This window comes from Saccopteryx bilineata, chromosome 4 (assembly GCF_036850765.1).
Source record: "Saccopteryx bilineata isolate mSacBil1 chromosome 4, mSacBil1_pri_phased_curated, whole genome shotgun sequence".
Taxonomy (NCBI): Eukaryota; Metazoa; Chordata; class Mammalia; order Chiroptera; family Emballonuridae; genus Saccopteryx; species Saccopteryx bilineata.
In genome coordinates, this window is record NC_089493.1 from 206,183,242 (window position 1) to 206,207,265 (window position 24,024).

The window sequence follows — 24,024 nt, forward strand, 5'->3', positions numbered from 1 at the left end:
TCTGTTACTCAGTTTCTCCATTGACGAAATAATCCCTGTCTCTCAGAGATGTACAGATTAAACTAGAGGAAGATATATGAAACTTCTAAGCAGGACCCAGCAATTGATAAGCATTTAAGTAAATAATAACTATTATTATTGAAAGATGTTCTATTACTCAAAAACCAGAAAGAATTAAGTACGGTAAAATTCCTTTTGTCTTTAATAAAAATATCTAAACTTAAGGGTTGTTAGTATCTTTCATACCCATTATAATTTATTATTTTTAAAAAATTATTTTTACTTTTCTGTCAATTCTCAAACTTGTTTGTCCCTTAGAACACAATAAGCTTACTTATAGAGTCTGGGTATGATAATTCAAATATCTGGAATCCTTGTGACTCTGTTTCTATTGTCTTTTGTCTCTGCTCCTTTTTCACTCATGTATCTCCTTGAAATCTTGATTATTTTGATTAGCTATGGACAATGCATTTGCAGAATCATTTGTAGAAGTAATTTGATGGTGTATTTCTTCTGAAAGAGTCACATTTGCTTCTATTAGGCATTTCAGGACACTTACAACAATCTGGCATCATCCATATCTGAGTTTGAGAGGATTCAGAGATTTTAAAGGCTGCACTTCTTACTTCAGATGCACTCGTGTGCCCGGTGGGTAGCCCCTGGGTGTCTCAGTCCGTAGTGCTTAGTCCAAGAGGTCCACAGTACTCAGCCTCAGCTCTTCCCTCAGAGATCAGCGGACACCCTCCTGCCTCTGTGCTGCCCGCATCCAACCTGGTACTTCCTGCCTCTGTGCTGCCCGCATCAAGCCTGGTACTTCCTTGCTGTCTTGCTTTTAAGTAACTGTTTCTGTACCTTACCCAACTTTTTATTCATCCTCAAAAGGATTGTTCCAAATCACCTATTCTATAAATAAGGTGACTTCAGGGAATATTTCACAGGCTGAAGTACTTTCCAAATTGGATATCACATGTTTAGAAAAATCCACCTGAAAAAAATTTAAATGAAAAACCATGCTATAGCCTGTAAAATAGTGTGATAAATTTTTTCTTTTAGCAACCACGAGATTAACCCTTTGAGCAGTGAGTTTTTTCATGCTTGTTGACCCCCAAGAGTAAGTTCTTCTTTTTTTTTTTACCAAAAAATGAAATTAGTTCAGTTTTATTAACTTAAAAATCATGTTTGTTTGATAACCAATTTATGGAAACAAGAAGAACATACATTTGTCTTTTTTTAATGTCGCCTTACACATTTTTAAAATAAAAATTTTTGTACAATCGTACTCTGGATGGTCAGGAGGCATGAGGACGTACATGAACGTTCGTACCACTCAGGTTAACCCTTTGAGTGTAAATAGCCATGGAATAGTAAACTTTTTATCTAAAATGAATTTAATGAGGTAGGATTTTTTCCTCTTCATTTTTTATTTTTTCTTTTCAAACCTAAACTACTATTTTGAAACTGCCATTTTGCGAAAACATGGATAGACCTTGAAAATATTGTGCTAACTGAAATAAAGTCAATCTGAAAAAGCTAAGAACCATATGATTTCACTCATGTAGTATATATAACTGAAACTCGTAGACACAGACAACAGAATGGTGGTCACCAGAGGGAAGGGGAGTGAGGGGTAGTAAGGGGTAGAGGGGCCAGATCTGTGGTGACAGAAGATGATCTGACTTTGGGTGGCAGGCACACAGTACAATATACAGATCATGTATCAAGAAATGTGCCTTGAAACCTTTATGATCTTATTAACCAATGTCATCCCAACAAATTTAATTTCGAAAAGCATTTTAAACTCATATTTAAGTATGTGAAGTTTATACTTTTTTTTCTTAGATTTCCATCCAGCCTGTTTAAAATTTTTAGTACATTTGATCTATTGCAGTTAGTTCAAATTGATTATTTGGCTTCATTAATTGCAATCTTTCCTTTCCCTTAAGACATTTTGTCCACTTTAGGCAAAAGTTCTTATTCTAGGTCTCTATTCAATTTCTTTCTAGATATTGTATGAGAATTTTTATTTTCCTAAAATCGAATTTATATTTTTCTAATGTTCTGTTTCTCTGGGCAGTTAATAGAGAAAGGTGCAGTTTTAAATATATGAAATAAATAAATTCATTTAAGTTCATTGTTTTATTCTTTCTAGGCAGTAGCCAGAGTTCTTCAGTTCTTCAATGCCATAAATTTTACCAGCATGATTTTCATATCTTTTTTGCTATAACTGCCCTGCCCTAATATATCATCTCAGCTCTGTGAATTATCATTTGTTTCTTACTTTATCAGGAAGTGTTTTGTCATTATATAATTTTGATAGCAACAGAATTTTAGAGCAGAACAAATCACTGCAAATTTTATACTACAGTGAAAACCTTCCTGGGAAATCATATCAATGTCATGAATATGATATATTCATTTCACTTGGCAGAGCACCTCAGATTTTATTTTAAAACTGATATCACTTATAGATGGTTTCATTTTTTCTTTTATTGTAAATTTATAACCAACTTAGATAAAAATTCTATTTCTAGACTATACTCTAAACTACAGAAAAACTGTCCGTTTCCTGTCATTGTAAATGTCTCTTTCTGAAGGATGGTTTCAAATTGTTTATTCAGAAGATACTTTAGTCACTGTCTTTAGAAATATGAGTATACATTCTTAGGGTTTTATTAGATATATTTAAGAAGAATTTAAATATTTAGGAAAGTAGTATTTCTTGGTGATATGAGTGAGTTCAGAAATGTACTTATATGTGAAAGTTCTGTCTCAAAGAACTTGAGATGTCACTGTTGGGTATTATAGTGAAAATGACAAACAAATGGCCAAGAGAGTGATGAAAAGATGTTCTACCTTAGTAGTCAGTGACAGCAAATTAAAATAATGAGATATGACAATTCACTACCACGTTATTAAAAATTACAAATTGATAACAACTAGGTGAAGAAATGAAAAAAAAAAAGTTACTTTCATATCCTGCTGGTGGGAGCGTAAATTGATACAGCTACTCTTATCTATTAAAATTTTTTAAAAAATGCATACCCTATGACTTAGAAATTAAACTTCAGGAATTTTCTGTAGCTTACAGAAACACTTGGATGTAGGCATATGGATAAATGTATAGGGTTGTTCATTGCAGCAATGGAAAAATCTGAACAATCTAAATACTCAACAGAGAATAGCTAACTCATCTATGCAGCAGTTTTCCAAAGAATGCTGAAGATATGATAGATAGATAAAGCTATAGATTAAAAAAAAAGCTTACAAAATAAGACTAGCAAAGCAAAAAAAAGTTTTTGTATAACAAAAATGTACCAAGGGACACCAAAGAGCACAGAAAGATGTTTTAATTAAAGAGAATATGAAACTTTTTTTTGTGTGTGTGACAGAGAGGGACAGATAGGGACAGACAGATTGGAAGGGAGAGAAATGAGAAGCATCGATTCTTTGTTGCAGCGCCTTAATTGTTCAGTGATTGCTTTTTTTTTTTTAGACTTTTTTTTAAATTCATTTTAGAGAGGAGAGGGAGAGACAGAGAGAGAGAGAGAGAGAGAGAGAGAGGAGAGAAAGAGAGAGAGGAGAGACAGAGAGAGAGAAGGGGGGGAGGAGCTGGAAGCATCAACTCCCATAGGTGCCTTGACCAGGCAAGCCAGGGTTTCGAACCGGCAACCTCAGCATTTCCAGGTCGATGCTTTATCCACGGTGCCACCACAGGTCAGTGATTGCTTTCACATATGTGCCTTGACTGGGGGGTCACAGCAGAGTGAGTGACCCCTTGCTCAAGCCAGCAACCTTGGCTTCATGCTGGTGAACCTTGCTCAAACCAGATGAGCCAGCACTGAAGCTGACGACCTCAGGGTTTTGAACCTGGCTCCTCCGTGTCCCAGTCCAATGCTGTATCCACTGCACCACCACCTGGTCAGGCTAGAATATGAAACTTTTAAAGCATTCTGTCCCCAAGTCCAACACATAATTTATATTAATATAATAATTAAATCTATAAATGATTTTACATTTTTTTATTATGCTTATTACTGAAAATGATTAGCAGTAATCTGAACTGTAGTTCTTATTAATGAAAATATCTTGTTGGAGAATAATAGAAATGTAAAAAAATGAAAAGATCTTGTAAAGATGGGTCTCAGTAGTGGAGCCTTTCTTTGTAAGACTCCCAAAGTTTGTGCTTCAGAGAACTAATACTATAATAATTATCTTCCCAATTCTTATTTTATAGTTAAAATTGAACTTTTACACTCAAAGACTTAATCTGGACATATGTTTCTAAAATTCATGTTTAAGGCATTGTTGTCTGACAAACTGACTACAGAAATTTCCATGTTATCTTAGAGGTTTTTTTAAAAGCTATTTGCCATGCACAGTAAATTAAAACATACTTCTTTTTACAGACCAACTATACAAAAAGAAAGGAAAATTATCATAAAACATGGCCGGCACCCTGTGATTGATGTGTTGCTGAGGGAACAGGGTCAGTATGTTCCCAACAGTACCAATCTATCGGTAAGGATTACCTTATGCTCAAAATAAGTAAAAGGTGGTAACATTGCTCATAAACTTTTATTTTTATTTTTTTTAATTTTAATTTTTATTTTTTTACAGAGACAGAGAGAGAGTCAGAGAGAGGGACAGATAGGGACAGACAGGAATGGAGAGAGATGAGAAGTTTCTTGTTGCGACACCTTAGTTGTTCATTGATTGCTTTCTCATATGTGCCTTGACCATGGGGCTTCAGCAGACCGAGTAACCCCTTGCTCAAGCCAGCGACCTTGGGTCCAAGCTGGTGAGCTTTGCTCAAACCAGATGAGCCCGCGCTCTAACTGGTGACCTCGGGGTCTCGAACCTGGGTCCTACACATCCCAGTCCTACGCTCTATCCACTGCGCCACCGCCTGGTCAGGCACTCATAAGCTTTTAAATACGAAATAATGTTTTCAAAAATTTATCCAAGGCCCTGGCCGGTTGGCTCAGCGGTAGAGCGTCGGCCTAGCGTGCGGAGGACCCGGGTTCGATTCCCGGCCAGGGCACATAGGAGAAGCGCCCATTTGCTTCTCCACCCCTCCGCCGCGCCTTCCTCTCTGTCTCTCTCTTCCCCTCCCGCAGCCAAGGCTCCATTGGAGCAAAAGATGGCCCGGGCGCTGGGGATGGCTCTGTGGCCTCTGCCCCAGGCGCTAGAGTGGCTCTGGTCGCAATATGGCGACACCCAGGAGGGTCGCAACATGGCGACGCCCAGGATGTGCAGAGCATCGCCCCCTGGTGGGCAGAGCGTCGCCCCCTGGTGGGCGTGCCGGGTGGATCCCGGTCGGGCGCATGCGGGAGTCTGTCTGACTGTCTCTCCCTGTTTCCAGCTTCAGAAAAATGAAAAAAAAAAAAAAAAATTTATCCAAGTTTTAACTTTGGCTTTAAATGGACTAATCTTTGGCTCTAGTTTTATACTTACCATTAAATGTGGAATTGGTGCTATCTCCAGTGAAAGATGTTCTGTAGAGAGAGAGACTTAGCAACTAGAAGATTAGTCTTAATTAGTTATGCTAGGTAACAATATTTCATATTTATGAATGCCCCATGCTAATGGAGTGGACTCATACCATAGTTTTGCAGATTCCTATCAGTGTATTGTTATAAGCTTTATCTGGTGACCTACTATATTCAGATGTTCTGTGAAAGAATCGAGGTGCTCTGGCTGATTTCAGTGATGAGAATTTTTGTCATCTGGGCTAGAGTTCTCTTATAGAACATTAATGATCCTAAATAGCTATTCACTTAACATATACTTACTGAGTGCCTATTTAGCCTTATATAGTGAAGCAAGTATTAGGGCAGAAAGTGGTAAGCAAGACAGAAATACCCCCTGACCTCAGAGAGTGTGAGGTGTAGCAGAGAAGGCGGGCTATTACATTATAGTTTGGAACGACGCGTGTCTAGGGCAGGATGGAGCAGGATGGCAAGAGAGTCACTATACTCAGAATGGTACACAATTTAAAACTCAATGAATTACTTATTTCTGGAATTTTCCATTTAATATTTTTGGACCTTGGTTGATCTTAGGTAATTGAAACTATGGAAAGGAAACCATGGATGGGGGGGACTGCGTATTAGCAAGAGAATGATTGAAGCTAGGGAAAAAGGGAACTTGTGGGAGGGGGTGTGGGTATGTGTGTGTGTGTGTTTTATATAGAGTATGTTGTTAAAGATAAGTAAAACCATATGCTAAATAAGCAGTCAGGGGGCCCTGGCCGGTTGGCTCAGCGGTAGAGCGTTGGCCTAGCGTGCGGAGGACCCGGGTTCGATTCCCGGCCAGGGCACACAGGAGAAGCGCCCATTTGCTTCTCCACCCCTCTGCTGCGCCTTCCTCTCTGTCTCTCTCTTCCCCTCCCGCAGCCGAGGCTCCATTGGAGCAAAGATGGCCCGGGCGCTGGGGATGGCTCCTTGGCCTCTGCCTCAGGCGCTAGAGTGGCTCTGGTCGCAACATGGCGACGCCCAGGATGGGCAGAGCATCGCCCCCTGGTGGGCAGAGCATCGCCCCATGGTGGGCGTGCCGGGTGGATCCCGGTCGGGCTCATGCGGGAGTCTGTCTGACTGTCTCTCCCTGTTTCCAGCTTCAAAGAAATGCAAAAAAAAAAAAAAAAAAAAAAAAGCAGTCAGGGTAGTTTTGTTCAGTAATATTTGCAATAGGGTAAAGAGTCCAGCATGAACTGACCTCATCTTCAATTTGGACAGAATGACTGGGCATTTTAAAGGTAGAATGAGAGAACAAGGAGGGGGGAGGGGAGGGAGTGGGGGAGGGGAATGCAGGAGCAGATTTAGGGAGGGATAACTTATAAAAAGCAAGGAAGGGGGTCTGTTAATGTGAAATTTGTCTGGGTTTACTGACTGGCAGCTGGTGCTTATCTGGGAAGAATGTGGGAAGGAAAGTCCTTGAGAACTCAGTTCTAGGTGGGAGAAGAAATACATCTCAAAGGGGCAGAGATGGGATTTGTAATTGCAGTTTGAAGAAACTGCTCTAAGAAGAGGGTCGAGGGCCTGTCTGCCTAGGACCAGGTCCTGGCTGGAACAGACAGGGACTTCTGGCAGCGTTGTGTTTTCTCAGGTAGACACCTTTAAGGGGATCTGGGCTCATCCTAAGCCTGTGGCCTTGAGCTGTTAGTTCTGGCTTCTTGGTGGGAAGGGAAAATGAGAATTTGTATAGAGATGGTAAAGTTTTTTATAGGCCTGACTAGAGTTTGGTCAAGAAGAGAGTCTTTGTCAACAGAGTAAAATTAATCTGGTGATGAGATCACAGAGTTAATATGTAAGGCATAGTTAAGTGAGAGGTCTTATCAGAAAACAAGATGCGTGGCTGTAAGATTTCAGAGGTCTTGTTCTTCTGGGTCATGGCAAGATTCTAGGGATGGCCATGGAGAGGAGACGATAAAGGCAGGAGTTTGAGAAAATCACCCATGTGAATGTTGAAATCATCTAAGATAACTGTTGGATTTACAGTGGGCAGTGAAGGCTGTCCAGGTATCAGATTTCAAGGGAGGGAGACCGGTGTCCTGGAGGGTTGTAGATGTCTGCCCTGAGGACAAGGAAAGATGGTACAGCCCTAAAGATGCAGATCTGGGAGAACCTCAGAACCCTGAGATAATTATGGTAGGATGTGGCAGAAAGTTCAGCCTTCAGGTGAGGGGACTGCAGGCGGTGGTAACAGGCAGTGTATGGAGGAGATATTCAGCAGGAGGTTAGAAACGTAGAAGTATTTGGGAATTTTGCAGAGGACAGTGGAAGAATTGAAATGTGGAAGAGGAACAGTTGGAAATTAGGTCAGAGAAAGAAAGCAGAGAAGCAAGGGGGTTGGGAATACAACAGCCATCTTGGGCTGTGAGCAAGGATAACAGGAGTGGGTGCATGGAGAATATGGCTAGCCCCAAGGGTGGTGAGTGGATGAAAATGCTATGAATTGCATCTAGTTTAATATTACATTTTGATAGTATATAACCTGATCCCCAATGTCTATAAACTTGCTCATTCTTACTAGGGAATTTATAAATTACTTAATTTATCAAATCAAGTTAATAAGTATTAATGCTTTTATTGTCTTTTAAAAGAAGATTAGGTGACCATAACAATTTTTAATTCTCATAATACCAGTAGGTTATAGGTTTTCTTGAGAAAGTAATGTGACTGTAACATTTGTACCTTTGTTTATATTTTATTTATAAATCACTTAAATATAATTTTCTGTCACTGTTCCCATCTCCCAGCATACCAACCAGCTTGATCCCAGGCATGTTACCCTTGACAGTGATTTTTTTGTTTCATTTTTTCCTTTTTTATTTCCCCCTATTCTTCTTTCCTTTAAGTAATATGTTATACTATTTAATAAAGCCAGATTTGAGAAAGTAGAACTCTGCCTAATTACAAGAATGTTTTAAAGAAACATTGAACTCTTAAACAAAATAAATGCAGTGATTTATTTTTATTCTTTTACATATGCTTTTTCTAACTTGAGTAGGAGTTGATATAGAACTGTTGCCATGGTGAAGTGCATTTTATTTTGCAGGGTATAAAGGGATAGTGTTAAAAAGAACTTACTATATAAAAATCTATTTAAAATATTTTTTAGGTGTTAATTATAAAATATATCCTGAAAATAATTTTCTGAAAGTCAAATGACATTGTTGTTTTTGATAATCATGTAACTTTAGGCAATGGTCTTTTGTACATATAATTATAAGTATACTTTTCTGGATTTTGTATTACATTAACTTCTTACAGTGCTTCTGAACAAGCCAACTTTCTGCCCACTGGACCTCTCCTACTTTTAGGAGTACTGGGGTTTATTTTTCACATTTCACAATTTTGCATTTATTTATGAGTTTTGTTAGCATAATTTTATGAGTATTTTGTTCTTATGGTTTTTGGAATTATGTTTGATGTCAGGTTTACGAAGAAGAAAGTGACGTAATATACCTCCCTAATGTGGGGAGACGTACCCATCTAAACTAACACCCTTAGAGTACTTACAACACTATGAAGGAGTTAAAAGGTTTTCTAGTAGAGAAACTGGAATTTCAAAATAAAGACTATCTAAATAGTCAGTAAACAAACTAGCTTATTTTGGACCTGCTATAATAAATTTCTTGGCAGGAATGTAGCAATGAAGCACATAGAAAGGAGCAGTGACTTTGAGGTAATTGTGGGACATCAGGTGACTATCCTAATGTACAGGTGGCTGTGACAGCCAGGAGAGGGGTCTGAGCTGGAGTCACAGGGTTTAGAGTGATTGCAGCATATGGAAGGGCATTTAGGCTCTGGATCTGTCTTAGTGACACGGGTAAAGAAGACTGTTGAAAAGTCCTCTCAGGCATGGCCAACTAAAGGATAGTTTCACTGAAAGTAGGTTTAAATAAAGAGACCTTTTCATGAATCTTATACACATATTTTCCCTATGTTATTTTTAGAATTTAGAGTTACAGTTTGATCTGAACACCAAAAAGATAGAAATAAAAATACACTGGTAACAAGATGCTAGTGCGTATCCCTTCCTGTCCTTTAAGACCTAGCTCTGCCTCAGCTTCTCAGAAGAAGCCTTGTTTGATCTCTCCACGTAGAGTGAAAAGAGTACTCTTTAAACCCTGCATTTCCCCCCCTTACCTGATTCTTCCCATATAATCTGAGTATTTGTAGATTTAGCAACCACTGGCTTTGTTCACCTCCAGTTCCTTCTGTATTCTGCATTAACAGGGCTTTTCCTAATGCATACCATCACTCTCCCATTTGAATTGATGCTTAACATTCCAACTATATAGTCCCAAGTTATTGTACCTTTGGGTCTTGGCAGATGGTATTCCCTCTACCTAGAATGCTGTCTTTTCCCACAACATCCACTCCTGCCTCACACACACCCACACTCCACCCAGCTCACTAGCTCCTGCTTGTTCTCCAAGTCTTGTCTGGGATGTCACCTCTTGCACTAAGCTTTCCCTAATCAGAGCTGAGATGGTTTTCTCTATCACGTAGTTACACACTCTGTTTTTCCTCTTTTGAGTAGTTATCCAACGGAAGTATGATGCCTTTTTGTGTGTGTGAACGTGGGCTTGAAGAGAGCAGGGAATATGCTTCGCTGGTTTAGTCATAATCCCACGTCGTCACAGTTCTCTGACACATCGCAGGGCCTCAGTCAGATTTGTTAACCAAGGATTAGCTGGAAGCCTTGAGCTGTCTCCAAATCTCACTTTAAATTTTTGTCCTTTTTTCTTTTTAAAATATAATTTTTCTGGATGTTACATGGGCATTTTACAATATACAGAATAATTATACTGTACAACAGGAGGGAAATTAGGGATCATTTAGTGTAACCATTTCTTCTTACTTGTGAATAAACTAAGGGGCAGAAGGGGGACTGACCTGTCAGCAATTACCAAGTTGAGGAGTCTTGACTGTCTCCTGTCCCTTCTCACTTAGCACTCACAGGAATTGGTCTCAGTTAGATGGTATACTGGAACAAAAGGAGGAGGAAAAGGTTGCTCAGAGAAAAAAAAAGTTGGCCCAGCTGCCCCCTGGAGGGTCAGAAGGTCTGCATGTTGGCGTATCTGTACCCTGTGACACTGCCTGGGAGTTGCCACTGTCATCCACTGCAGTCTCGGGATTGTTTATCAAACCAAATGACTCTCTAGTGGATGGATTTTTTTATAGCAATTAAAGTTGGGATTTTTACTTTGTATATATTTTTTGTTTTTAATATAATTAATATAAATTTACCTTATTGGGAGGGGGAAAGGGAAAAGTGTGCTTAACACTGTCTCAGTTGTGGAAGGGAAGAAAATGAGTCAAATATGCAAAGCAGGAAGATTCCCAGGAAGTGCTGGAACCTGTGGGTTTCTCTGGCCCAAGGTAAATCCACAGCCAGCTGTTCTAGAGTGGGACTGGGTGGACGTGGGAACCCTGCTCACAATCCCTTCTCCTGAGGTCAAGAAAGCACTTCAGGTGCCTCAGTCCCTAGCACTGTGTGTGGCACATATAGGTACTCATGTATTTATTGAAATGAATGATACACGAAACCGGAAAGGATGAGGGAGTATGGGAGGGGACCAAGGACCACAAACTTCTCACGTCATCCATTTTCCCAGGATAAATACTTCTAGCCTCCCTAAAAATGCTTCCTTTGGCTATATTAAAATTAGAGACTAATTACAGTAATATTCGTAAGCTGTGGACTCATGCCTAATTACCAAACGGAACAAGAATAATACGTGCCATTAAAATGTCCGAGTTTTAAGCTTAATTTGATTTGATGGCTGGATTTTTCCCCTAGATTTTGTTATAAATGTGATTTTCACATAGTATGATCATTACATCATATTGTTAAAAATTAAAGGAAATATTAATGGCAGTTGGACATTGTATTGTGTCACTTTTGTCCTCTGGTGACCCTTTTTTCCTGCTTCTGAAGCAGTGAAGAAAAGAAAGGCATTTTGAATGATACTTTTTAAAGTGTTCTGACCTGTGCTGCTGTCTCTTCCCATAGTGGTACTCTTCTCTCTTCCTGGCCCTTACTCATCTCCATTGGTTGAACTCTTACTTACCCTTCAAGACCCCACATGTCCAACTGCCCCTTTAGAGTCTTCACCATCACTCTGGCCAGAAATAATCTCTTTCTATTCTAGCACTTTCATGTTCTGTTTTTTAAATTTTTGTCATGTACCACTCTTTGGTACTCAGGTGTAGTAGTCAGGACAGTGCCTAATGATAATATTTAATGTAAATTCAACTCCTGGTCCACACGTGTTTCACTGTCTTCTTGGGTTGGCCACCATACTCAACAGGCCTTGGTTTCTTCATCGATAAAATGAGGGAGTTGGGCCAAGTAACAGCTAGCTCTCGGTGGGTTGGAAATTGGGCAGCATCATGGCGGAGAAGGACTTGAACCCTTACCTCCACATTTCCGCATACAGCCTCACTCTCCCCCTAGTGTTTGAAGTTCGCCTCAGTTAAAAGTATAGGATTTGGCTGAGAGTTTGTCTGGAGGAGGCTTTCACTAGAGTGTCTCTTACTGTAACCTGCCATTGATTGACACTTCAGGGAATAACATACTTGAAACTGCCAAACTTTTTCAATAGTCTGCAGTTACTATAAAAATAGTTTTGCCATGAATCTTTTTTAAAGAGAGATGTCAATATCTGCATCTGTCAAGGGAGAAAGTATTTTTTCAGAAAATTAGCTGGTGCCCTGGTGTTGGAAATTAATGTGTAACAATTTGTTTTTCTTTACTATGCGTCTCCTGACTTCAGGGATCTGACCACTGTCATTCTAGTGTACCCAGTGTTGGGCCTGGGGTGGACTGTGAACTAGGGTAGCTCTTCTCTTATTTAGCAATGGCTATAATTCCACATCACTGAGCAGGGATCCTCTTTGAAACATCTGTCAGAGAATGATCTTCGCTTATCACCCCAGTTCTGCTACTGAATAGCTCTGCGTTACTAAGCAAGGGACTTAGCTTCTCCAAGCCGTTCCTCCCCTGCGGTATGGGAAGACAGTAATACTAGTAATACAGTAACACTGGCATTACCCTGTGAGACTGTTGTGAGTACTAAATGGTGTGCATAAAATCATTAGCACAATATCTGGCCCTTGTTTTCTGTGGTTTTCTTATGACACATAAAATTTTACCTTTTATGTTTGCATTTCCGCTTTTTTTTTTCTCTCACAGAAGGTGACATTGAATATAGAAGTAGATTAGTTATCTCAAAACTTACTGGTTTAAATGCAGTGTTTTGACTCTTGATATACAATACTAAGATCTTATTGACTAATGCTATTCAGACAGACATTCCCAATACTAAGGTAAAAACTTTAAAGAGAGAACTTCCTAGCCTCTCCAAAGGTTCATCAAGGCAGTGAGTGCCATCTGGAAACAGTCCCCTTAGCACAGTGCTTCAGATTTTCTTTACTGTCTTTCATCCAGGCATTTGTGGTTCCTGAGAACTCGCTCTGTGCGCCTCCCTGCACTGTGCCTAGCTCAGTTTTGGGCACAGCCTAGGTCAGGCTGTTCCCAGTGACCTCAGTAGGCTCAGAGTGGGTCGAGAGGCTGTTTTGTTGTCTTGTTTGTTTATTTGTTTGTTTGCCAACTTTCATTTTCAGGCTATTCTGTTGGAACACTTACTCATCTTAACTGGTCTTACATATAAATTTAATGTCATTTTTAAAATATCTGAGATGTTTTGATGTGTGGTGCCTCAAATACATATTACTTTTGCTAAAAGATAGATAAACACATTAGATATGTGAACTTTAATTGATCATTTCTTTCCTTACTGTGTCATCTTGGAAACTGTAGGGGAAAGGAGTCAGGTATTCCTGACTAGTTTCTACTGAGATGCAAATGACTTTCGGAATGTAAGTTCTAGTTGATGGAGGCGAGCCAGATGACATCATCCCTGCACTCATGGGCATTTACATTCTACCAGTGAGATTGGTAATAAACAAGTAGGCAAGAAAATTAAGGACATTTCAGAGAGGGATTGAAAAGTATAAAGGAAATAAAAGGCTGACGTGATAGGGACTGCCAGGGCAGAGAGGTTTAAGTAGAGTGGGTGGTCAGGAAAGTCTCTCCTTGAGTTGATATTTGGTTGTTCATGATGGTTCGCCATGAAATAATGAAATCTTAAGGTAATTCAGATAAGTAATTTTTTTTTTTAATAAATTTTTATTAATGGTAATGGGATGACATTAATAAATCAGGGTACATATATTCAAAGAAAACATGTCTAGGTTATTTTGTCATCAAATTATGTTGCAAACCCCTCGCCCAAAGTCAGATTGTCCTCCAACACCCTCTATCTAGTTCTCTGTGCCCCTCCCCCTCCCCCTCACTCTCTCCCTCCCTCCCTCCCATGTCCTCCCTCCCCCCCCCACCCTTGGTAACCACCACACTCTTGTCCATGTCTCTTAGTCTCATTTTTATGTTCCACCAATGTATGGAATCATGTAGTTCTTGTTTTTTTCTGATTTGCTTATTTCACTCCTTATAATGTTATCAAGATCCCACCATTTTGCTGTAAATGATCTGATGTCATCATTTCTTATGGCTGAGTAGTATTCCATAGTGTATATGTGCCACATCTTCTTTATCCAGTCTTCTATTGAAGGGCTTTTTGGTTGTTTCCATGTCTTGGCCACTGTGAACAGTGCTGCAATGAACATGGGGCTACATGTGTCTTCACGTATCAATGTTTCTGAGGTTTTGGGGTATATACCCAGTAGAGGGATTGCTGGGTCATAAGGTAGTTCTATTTGCAGTTTTTTGAGGAACCACCATACTTTCCTCCATAATGGTTGTACTACTTTACAGTCCCACCAACAGTGAATGAGGGTTCCTTTTTCTCCACAGCCTCTCCAACATTTGCTATTACCCGTCTTGTTGATAATAGCTAATCTAACAGAGGAGTGAGGTGGTATCTCATTGTAGTTTTAATTTGCATTTCTCTAATAACTAATGAAGCTGAGCATCTTTTCATATATCTGTTGGCCATTTGTATCTCTTCCTGGGAGAAGTGTCTGTTCATGTCCTCTTCCCATTATTTTATTGGATTGTTTGTTTGTTTGTTGTTGAGTTTTATGAGTTCTTTGTAAATTTTGGATATTAGGCCCTTATCTGAGCTGTCGTTTGAAAATATCAGTTCCCATATAGTTGGCTGTCTGTTTATTTTGATATCAGTTTCTCTTGCTGAGCAAAAACTTTTAATTCTGATGTAGTCCCATTCATTTATCTTTGCCTTCACTTCTCTTGCCATTGGAGTCAAGTTCATAAAATGTTCTTTAAAACCCAGGTCCATGATTTTAGTACCTATGTCTTCTTCTATGTACTTTATTGTTTCAGGTCTTATATTTAGGTCTTTGATCCATTTTGAATTAATTTTAGTACACGGGGACAGGCTGTAGTCGAGTTTCATTCTTTTGCATGTGGCTTTCCAGTTTTCCCAACACCATTTGTTGAAGAGGCTTTCTTTTCTCCATTGTGTGTTGTTGGCCCCTTTATCAAAGATTATTTGACCATATATATGTGGTTTTATTTCTGGGCTTTCTATTCTGTTCCATTGGTCTGAGTGTCTATTTTTCTGCTATTACCATGCTGTTTTGATTATCGTGGCCCTATAATATAGTTTAAAGTCAGGTATTGTAATGCCCCCAGCTTCATTCTTTTTCCTTAGGATTGTTTTGGCTATTCGGGGTTTTTTATAGTTCCATATAAATCTGATGATTCTTTGTTCCATTTCTTTAAAAAATCTCATAGGGATTTTGATGGGAATTGCATTAAATTTGTATATTGCTTTGGGTAATATGGCCATTTTGATTATATTTATTCTTCCTATCCAAGAACAAGGAATATTTTTCCATCTCATTGTATCTTTTTCGATTTCCCTTAACAATGCTTTGTAATTTTTATTATATAGGTCCTTTACGTTCTTTGTTATGTTTATTCCTAGGTATTTTATTTTTTTTGTTGCAATCGTGAAGGGGATTATTTTTTTGAGTTCGTTTTCTAATATTTCATTGTTGGCATATAGAAAGGCTATGGACTTTTGTATGTTAATTTTGTATCCTGCGACCTTACTGTATTGGTTTATTGTTTCTAATAATCTTTTTGTGGAGTCCTTCGGGTTTTCGATGTATAGGATCATATCATCAGCAAAAAGTGATAGCTTTACTCTTCTTTTCCGATATGGATGCCTTTTATTTCTTTGTCTTGTCTGATTGCTCTGGCCAGAACTTCTAGCACCACGTTGAATAAGAGTGGAGAGAGTGGACAACCCTGTCTTGTTCCTGATTTAAGGTAGAAAGTCCTCAGTTTTATGCCGTTTAATAGGATGTTGGCTGATGGTTTATCATATATGGCCTTTATCATGTTGAGATATTTTCCTTCTATACCCATTTTGTTGAGAGTCTTAAACATAAAATTGTGTTGTATTTTATCAAAAGCCTTTTCTGCATCTATTGATAAGATCATGTGGTTTTTGTTCTTTGTTTAGTTGATATGGTGTATTACGTTAACCGTTTTGCGTATGTTGAACCATCCTTGAGATTCTGGGATGAATCCCACTTGATCATGATGTATTATTTTTTTAATATGTTGTTGTATTCTATTTGCTAGTATTTTGTTTAGTATTTTAGCATCTGTATTCATTAGAGATATTGGTCTGTAGTTTTCTTTTTTTGTGCCATCCTTGCCTGGTTTTGGGATGAGGGTTATGTTGGCCTCATAAAATGTGTTTGGAAGTATTGCTTCTTCTTCAATTTTTTGGAAGACTTTGAGTAGAATAGGAACCAAGTCTTCTTTGAATGTTTGATAGAATTCACTAGTATAACCGTCTGGGCCTGGACTTTTATTTTTGGGGAGATTTTTAATAGTTTTTTCTATTTCCTCCCTGCTGATTGGTCTGTTTAGGCTTTCTGCTTCTTCATGACTCAGTTTAGGAAGGTTGTATTGTTCTAGGAATTTATCCATTTCTTCTAGATTGTTGTATTTGGTAGCATATAATTTTTCATAGTATTCTACAATAATTCTTTGTATATCTATGATGTCTGTGGTGATCTCTCCTCTTTCATTTTGGATTTTATTTATTTGAGACCTGTGTCTTTTTTCCTTGGTGAGTCTTGCCAAGGGTTTGTCAATTTTGTTGATCTTTTCAAAGAACCAGCTCCTTGTTTTATTGATTTTTTCTATAGTTTTTCTGTTCTCTATTTCATTTATTTCTGCTCTGATTTTTATTATCTCCTTTCTTCGGCTGGTTTTGGGTTGTCTTTGTTCTTCTTTTTCTAGTTCCTTAAGGTGTGAAGTTAAGTGGTTTACTTGGGCTCTCTCTTGTTTGTTCATATAGGCCTGAAGTGATATGAACTTTCCTCTTATTACTGCTTTTGCTGCATCCCAGAGATTCTGATATGTCGTATTTTCATTTTCATTTGTCTGTATATATCTTTTGATTTCTGCGCTTATTTCTTCTTTGACCCATTCATTTTTTAGAAGTATGTTGTTTAGTTTCCACATTTTTGTGGGTTTTTCCCCCTCTTTTTTGCAGTTGAATTCTAGTTTCAAGGCTTTATGATCAGAAAATATGCTTGGTACAATTTCAATTTTTCTAAATTTGCTGATATTGTCTTTGTGGCCCAACATATGGTCAATTCTTGAGAATGTTCCGTGTACACTAGAGAAAAATGTATACTCTGTCGCTTTGGGATGAAGTGTCCTGTAGATGTCTATCATATCCAGGTGTTCTAGTATTTCGTTTAAGGCCACTATATCTTTATTGATTCTCTGTTTGGATGACCGATCTAGAGCCGTCAGCGGTGTATTTAGGTCTCCAAGTATGATTGTATTTTTGTTAGTTTTTGTTTTAAGGTCAATAAGTAGCTGTCTTATATATTTTGGTGCTCCTTGGTTTGGTGCATATATATTAAGGATTGTTATGTCTTCTTGATTCAACTTCCCCTTAATCATTATGAAATGACCATTTTTGTCTCTGAGTACTTTTTCTGTCTTGTAGTCAGCATTATTAGATATGAGTATTGCTACACCTGCTTTTTTTTGGGTGTTGTTTGCTTGGAGTATTGTTTTCCAGCCTTTCACTTTGAATTTGTTTTTATCCTTGTTGCTTAGATGTGTTTCTTGTAGGCAGCATATAGTTGGATTTTCTTTTTTAATCCATTCTGCTACTCTGTGTCTTTTTATTGGTAAGTTTAATCCATTTACATTTAGTGTAATTATTGACACTTGTGGGTTCCCTACTGCCATTTTATAAATTGCTTTCTGTTAGTTTTGTATCTAGTTTGATTCTTCTCTTTTGTTTTTCTATCATTTGTTTTTGTTTGTTTGTGTTCCATACTTCTTTCCTCTGTTGCTACCTTTTTTAAGTCAAGTGTTTTTGTGGTGGTTTTTTTAAGGGTGGTTACCATTAAGTAATGAAAAGGGTACCTACCATATTCATTGTAGTACCCTATCTTATAAGTATTTCTGCACTTCATCATCCTTTGCTACTGTTAATCTCCATCCTCTCCCCCCTTTTTTTCCTTTGTTGTCACAGTTTAAGTTTGGTTTTATTGTGTTCTTGGTGGAGCTGTTACTTGTGGTGTTGTTTTCTTTTGTTCTTTGAATCTGGTTGGAAAACCCCCCTTAGTATTTCCTGGAGTGGGGGCTTTCTGTTGATAAATTCTCTCATCTTTTCTGTATTTGTGAATGTTTTTATATCTCCTTCATACTTGAAGGATAGCTTTGATGGGCATAGTATTCTTGGCTGAAAGTTCCTCTCTTTCAGGGCTTTAAATATTGGGGTCCACTCTCTTCTAGCTTGTAGAGTTTCTGCTGAGAAATCTGATGATAATCTAATAGGCCTTCCTTTAGATGTTGTACTCTTCTTTTCCCTGGCTGCCTTGAGAATTTTTTCTTTGTTATTGGTTTGTGTCATCTTTATTATGATGTGCCTTGGAGTGGGTTTGTTGGGGTTAAGAAAACTTGGTGTTCTGTTTGCTTCTTGAATTTGAGGCTTTAGTTCCTTCCACAGGCTTGGGAAGTTCTCGTCTATTATTTGTTTGAGTATATTCTCCATTCCATTTTCTTTCTCTTCTCCTTCTGATATACCTATTATTCTTATGTTATTCTTTCTGATGGAGTCAGACAATTCCTGTAGGGCTTTCTCGTTTTTTATTATTTTTGAGTCTCTTTCTTCTTCTCTCTGTTGTGCCTCAAGTTGTTTGTCTTCTATTTCACTAATCCTATCTTCAATCTGGGCTGTTCTGTTAGCTAAGCTTGTTACTTCGTTTTTCAGCTCGTGAATTGAGTTTTTCATTTGTTTGATTTGTTTTTATAGTTTCAATTTCCTTGGTAATATATTCTTTGTGTTCATTGAGTTGTTTTCTGATCTCCCTATATTGCCTTTCTGTGTTTTCTTGTATATCTCTGAGTATTTTTAAGATTTCTATTTTAAATTCTCTGTCATTTAGCTCCAAAGCTTCCAATATGTTAAGTCTTTTCTCCATAGATTTTCCCACATCTATTTGTGTTACCTCTCTTTCTTTTGTATCCATAATATTCGATTTCCTCTTTCTTATCGGCATCTGAGGGTGGTCTTATTGATAGCACTAATTAGAATTAATAAAGAGTAAAAAGAAAAAAAAAAAGGGTAAAACACCCCACAAAAAAAAACAGTAATAATTTATTATTTCCCCCTTTTTTTCTCTCTTCTCTTTCCCTCCTCTCCCCTCCTCAGGGAAATATTATGCCTATAATGGAGGGCCTGATTTGGGGTGGAGAGTTCAAGGGGCAAAAAAAAGGGAGTAGGGACCTACTAAATGCAAAAACAAAAAAAAAGGAAGAAAATCTTAGACAAGCATAAGATGATTTGCTTGTAAGTGATGGTCAACTAAGAGATATAATGAGAGGAATAAGAGGGAATCAGAAAAAAGGACCAAAAAAGAATAATAAAGAAGTAAAAATAAAAATAATAAGTAAAAATCTGTTGTATTAAGTGGAGCGAAGACTAAATACAATGGAGACCTTGGGTTGGGAGGACCCAAAATGCCACAAAAATAAACAAACAAGAGAAAAAATAAAATAAAAACAAAAGCAAAAAAGAGAAATAAAGCCAAAAAAAAGCCTTGAGTCCCAAATTAACTAATTTGTTCGTGATTGAGGATTATATGGGAGGAAAGTAAAATGAGAAAAGAAAAAACGAATAGAAAGGAAAAAATAAGAAAAAGAGAAAAACGAAGGAAGATATAAAATAGGAGGAGAAAAAAACAAAATAAAGCAAGAGAAAAAAAAAACAAAAAAAAAACAAAAGAGGAGAGAGTGAGAGTTAAGTGTTTTGGAGTATAACCTTAAAGGAGGGTGAGGATGAAGAAGAAAAATAAAATGCAACACTCATGGGTAGTGTAGTTCAAGAAAGGGGAAGCATAAGATGGGCAGAGAATAGAAGGACCGAGGTGGAGGAAATAAAGGCAAAACGATAGAAGAAACAAACAACAACAACAACAACAAAAAAAATTAGTCGATCAAGTTGTAAAGTCTGTGGGTTTTTCTTGATTTTGAGAGGTTAACTTCTTCCTTTTTCTTTTCTCTCCCTCTTCCTAGTCGGTGACTCTGTACCCCAGGCTCTGCCCCTGTGTCACTCTTAGGTAGGGATTTGCAGTTGATGGGATTCTATGGCAATGTCATATAATTGGCTTTAGTCTTGCTGGAAGTAAAGGCTTGTTGGCGTTTGCAGGGTCCAACGATGAGAGAGTTTGCTTTCCTGGATTCTCTCTCCTAGTCCCCCCTTCCTGAATTAGCAGCCTGGTGATCCAGCTATAAGGCTGCAACTGCTTCTGCCTGGGGAGTAAGAGGCTCAAAGAGCTGGGAAATGCCCACTCTATCCCCACTCAGTGCAAGGCTTTGGGAAAGGCTCTGAGAGTCAGGGCCTCCAGTGTAATCAGGCGGGGGTGGGAGTCAATTGTTGTCAAGGTGACTGTTCAGCGCCTATCATTTAGTTGGACCTCTCAACCCAGGCTTTCCACACTTTGTAGCCTGTTTTTGCAGGGAAGAAGAGGCACTAGTCTCTGCTTACGACTAGTGAAGTATAGACCTTATTATCAGATAAGTAATTTTAAACTACCTAATGTTTCACACAAATGAAAAAGTATAGAAAACAGTATAACAAGTATCTATTTACCCTTCACTCAAATATTATAGAGATTGACATTTTGTCATATTAACTAGGTTTTTTAAAAGTAAATAAAATGTTACAGATATATTTGAGGTTATTTAATTAACTGCCATAGCTTTTCTTCCCTCTTCAGCTCCTATCCTCATTGGTAGTCATTATCCTGACATTATTTATTATGGTTATGAATGGTTTTTAAAAAAATTTCCATTGATATGAAAGAGAGAGAGAGAGAGATAGGAAAGGAAAGAAGCATCAACTTGTTGTTTCATTTAGTTCCATTTAGTTTACTCATTGATTACTTCTCCTGTGTGCCCTGACTGGGGATCAAACCCACGACCTTGATGCATGGAGACGATCCTTTATTCAGTGAGCCACCGGCCAGGGCCATTATCAATAGTTTTTATTTTATTTGATATATAGTATATATGTATCTTAACAATGTATAATTTTTGTGTCTTTTTAAAAGATACATCAATATGTCACACTGAACCTATTTTATGGTATTCTGCATTGTAAATAATTTGTAATTGGACAAAGTAGATCTATTTATTTTCCTAATGATAGTTAGAATTTTTTGTCTGTTATGAATACAAACAGTACTAGAGTGATCAATTGTATAAAATATCTTTTGAGCACTTGTATATTTTTCTAGGGTAGTTTCCTAAAAGGGGACTTACTGGATGTTGTGGACCAGTGTGTGGAATCATTAACTTTACTAGACCTTTTCAAAATGCTCTCTCCATATTCTTGCCAACATGCTGCATAAACCAACTGTTAAACATTTTGATTATTGAATGTGCCTTCAAAATATTTTACTTCGTTCTTTCAAATGAATATTAGGAATCGCTTGTAGGTTCTTTGAAAAACACTACTGATTTCAATTTTTCCCCCATTAGTATTTTTTTTTTTTTGGCCTTTTGTGTTTCTTTCTGTTTAACTATCTTATCTATGTCCTTTGTCCATTTTTCCACTGTTTTGGTAATGAATATGTAGGAATAGCTTTCTTTTTATGCCTTTAATTTTGTGCTTGGTGGCTTATTTTAGCAGAGTTATTAGAAGAGTATTAATCAAATATGTTTACATGCTCTTTTTAGTATACATCCTAAATATTTCTGTTGGAAATATACCTGGGAGCAGAATTGTTCAGCTCTGTTTATTTTCAGCTTTAGTAGATTCTGCCAAACAGTTTTCTAAAATAGTGTACAATGTACTTCCCCAATAGCATTATATAAGAGTTCCAGTTGTTCTATATCTTTGCCAAAGCTTAATATTGATGGGGTTTTCAACTTCACCTGTTTTTTACCTGTGAAGTAATATTGTCTCTTTATGATTTGATTGGTCTTTTCTTAAAGATCTGAATTTGAACATCTTTTTATATGATTATTGGCTATTTATGTATTTTCTTTAATCATGTTCTTTAAAATTTTTTGACCGTTTTCTAGGGTTTTATGGGAGTTCTTTGTATATACTGGGTTCAGTGTAGAAAAGTATAATAACCAGGTCTTGTACATTTCAGCTTTTCATTTTTTAATGGCAGCATTTATGAATGGGTGTTTTAAATTTTAATATACTCTAATTTGGCAATTTTTTTCTTTATAGTTAATTGTGATTTATGATCTGTTTAGGAAATCTTTGCCTACCTCAAGCTCATTTGTTATTTGTCTAATAACCTCATTATTTTTTCCTTGTCTTTCAAACGTATAATCCACCTGGAATTGACTTTTCTTTAGAGTATAAGTTACAAAACCAAGATTATTTTATTTATCTGTATGGATATCTTTTTTACCTAGCACCAGTTATTGAAAATATTATCTTTTATCCACTGTGCTGCAGTGTCATCTTTGTCATAAATTTAAAAACTGTATACACATTAGTCTGTTTCTGGACCCTGCTCTGTTTTTATATCTTTGTGCCGGAGGTACACAAAATTATTATAACATTGCAGTAGTGAACCTTCTAGTCTATGAACATGGTATATTCTTTCGTGTTTAATTCAGTCTTTTAAAATTTCTTTCAATAACGTTTTGTAGTTTTCTATATAAAGTTTTGATTATTTTGTTAGATTTATTTCTAAGTATTTGATTTCTTTTGATATTGTGGTAACCCATATAATTAACATTTAAAATTTTTCAGTTGTAGCTAAAATGTAGACATAAAGTTGACTGTTTTTGTTTTTACTTCCCAGTTTAATTTTTTTTTTTTTTTTGCATTTTTCTGAAGCTGGAAACAGGGAGAGACAGTCAGACAGACTCCGGCATGCGCCCGACCGGGATCCACCCGGCACGCCCACCAGGGGCGATGCTCTGCCCCTCCGGGGTGTCACTCTGCTGTGACCAGAGCCACTCTAGCGCCTGGGGCAGAGGCCAAGGAGCCATCCCCAGCGCCCGGGCCATCTTTGCTCCAATGGAGCCTTGGCTGCGGGAGGGGAAGAGAGAGACAGAGAGGAAGGCGCGATGGAGGGGTGGAGAAGCAAATGGGCGCTTCTCCTATGTGCCCTGGCCGGGAATCGAACCCGGGTCCTCCGCACGCTAGGCCAACACTCTACCGCTGAGCCAACCGGCCAGGGCCCAGTTTAAATATTTTTAACTGAATTTATTGGAGTGACATTGGTTAATAAAAGGATACAGGTTTCAGGTGCACAGTTCACCAACACACCATCTATATATTGAATTCTGTGTTCCCCACCCTAAGTCAAGTCTCCCTTCATCACACCTGTCCCCATACCCTCTTCTGATGCCCTGCACTCCCCTTTCTCTCCTGCGGTCCACACACTGTTATCTTTGTCTGTGACCCAGGAATTCCATTTCTTGGAATATATCCAAAGAATCCCAGAATACTAATTCGAAAGAATATATGCACACCCATGTTTGTTGTAGCATTATTAACAATAGCCAAGATTTAGAAGCAGTCCAAATGGCCATCAGTAGATAAGTGGATAAAAAAGATATGGTACATTTATATTATGGAATACTACTCAGTCATAAAAAAGAAGGAAATCTTACTTTTTGTGACAGCATGGATGGACCTGGATGTTTTTATGCTAAGTGGGATAAGCCAGTCAGAAGAAGACAAATACCTTATGATTTCACTTATATGTGGAATCCGATGAACAAATTAAACAAACAAGGAATGTAGAAGCAGACTCATAGATAAAGAGAAGAGACTGACAGCTCAGAGGGAAGGGGTTGAGAGCTGGGTGAAAAAGGTGAAGGGATTAAGCAAAAAAATTAAGTTGACTTTTATACCAAAAGATCTTGCTAAATTTATTTATTGAGCCTAATTTTTTTTTTTTTTACAGAGACAGAGTCAGAGGGTTAGACAGGGACAGACAGACA

The 24,024-nt window shown here is 37.8% G+C and overlaps 1 protein-coding gene across 3 annotated transcripts in view; it reads left to right on the forward strand.

The window, feature by feature from the left end:
- Positions 1 to 24,024, forward strand: part of MSH3 (mutS homolog 3) — a 238,806-nt gene that overhangs the window by 165,216 nt on the left and 49,566 nt on the right. For all 3 annotated transcript variants that reach the window (XM_066273683.1, XM_066273682.1, XM_066273684.1), the window contains one exon: positions 4,407 to 4,518. In XM_066273683.1, the coding sequence (XP_066129780.1) occupies positions 4,407 to 4,518 (112 nt within the window). The remainder of the gene's footprint in view (positions 1 to 4,406; positions 4,519 to 24,024) is intronic.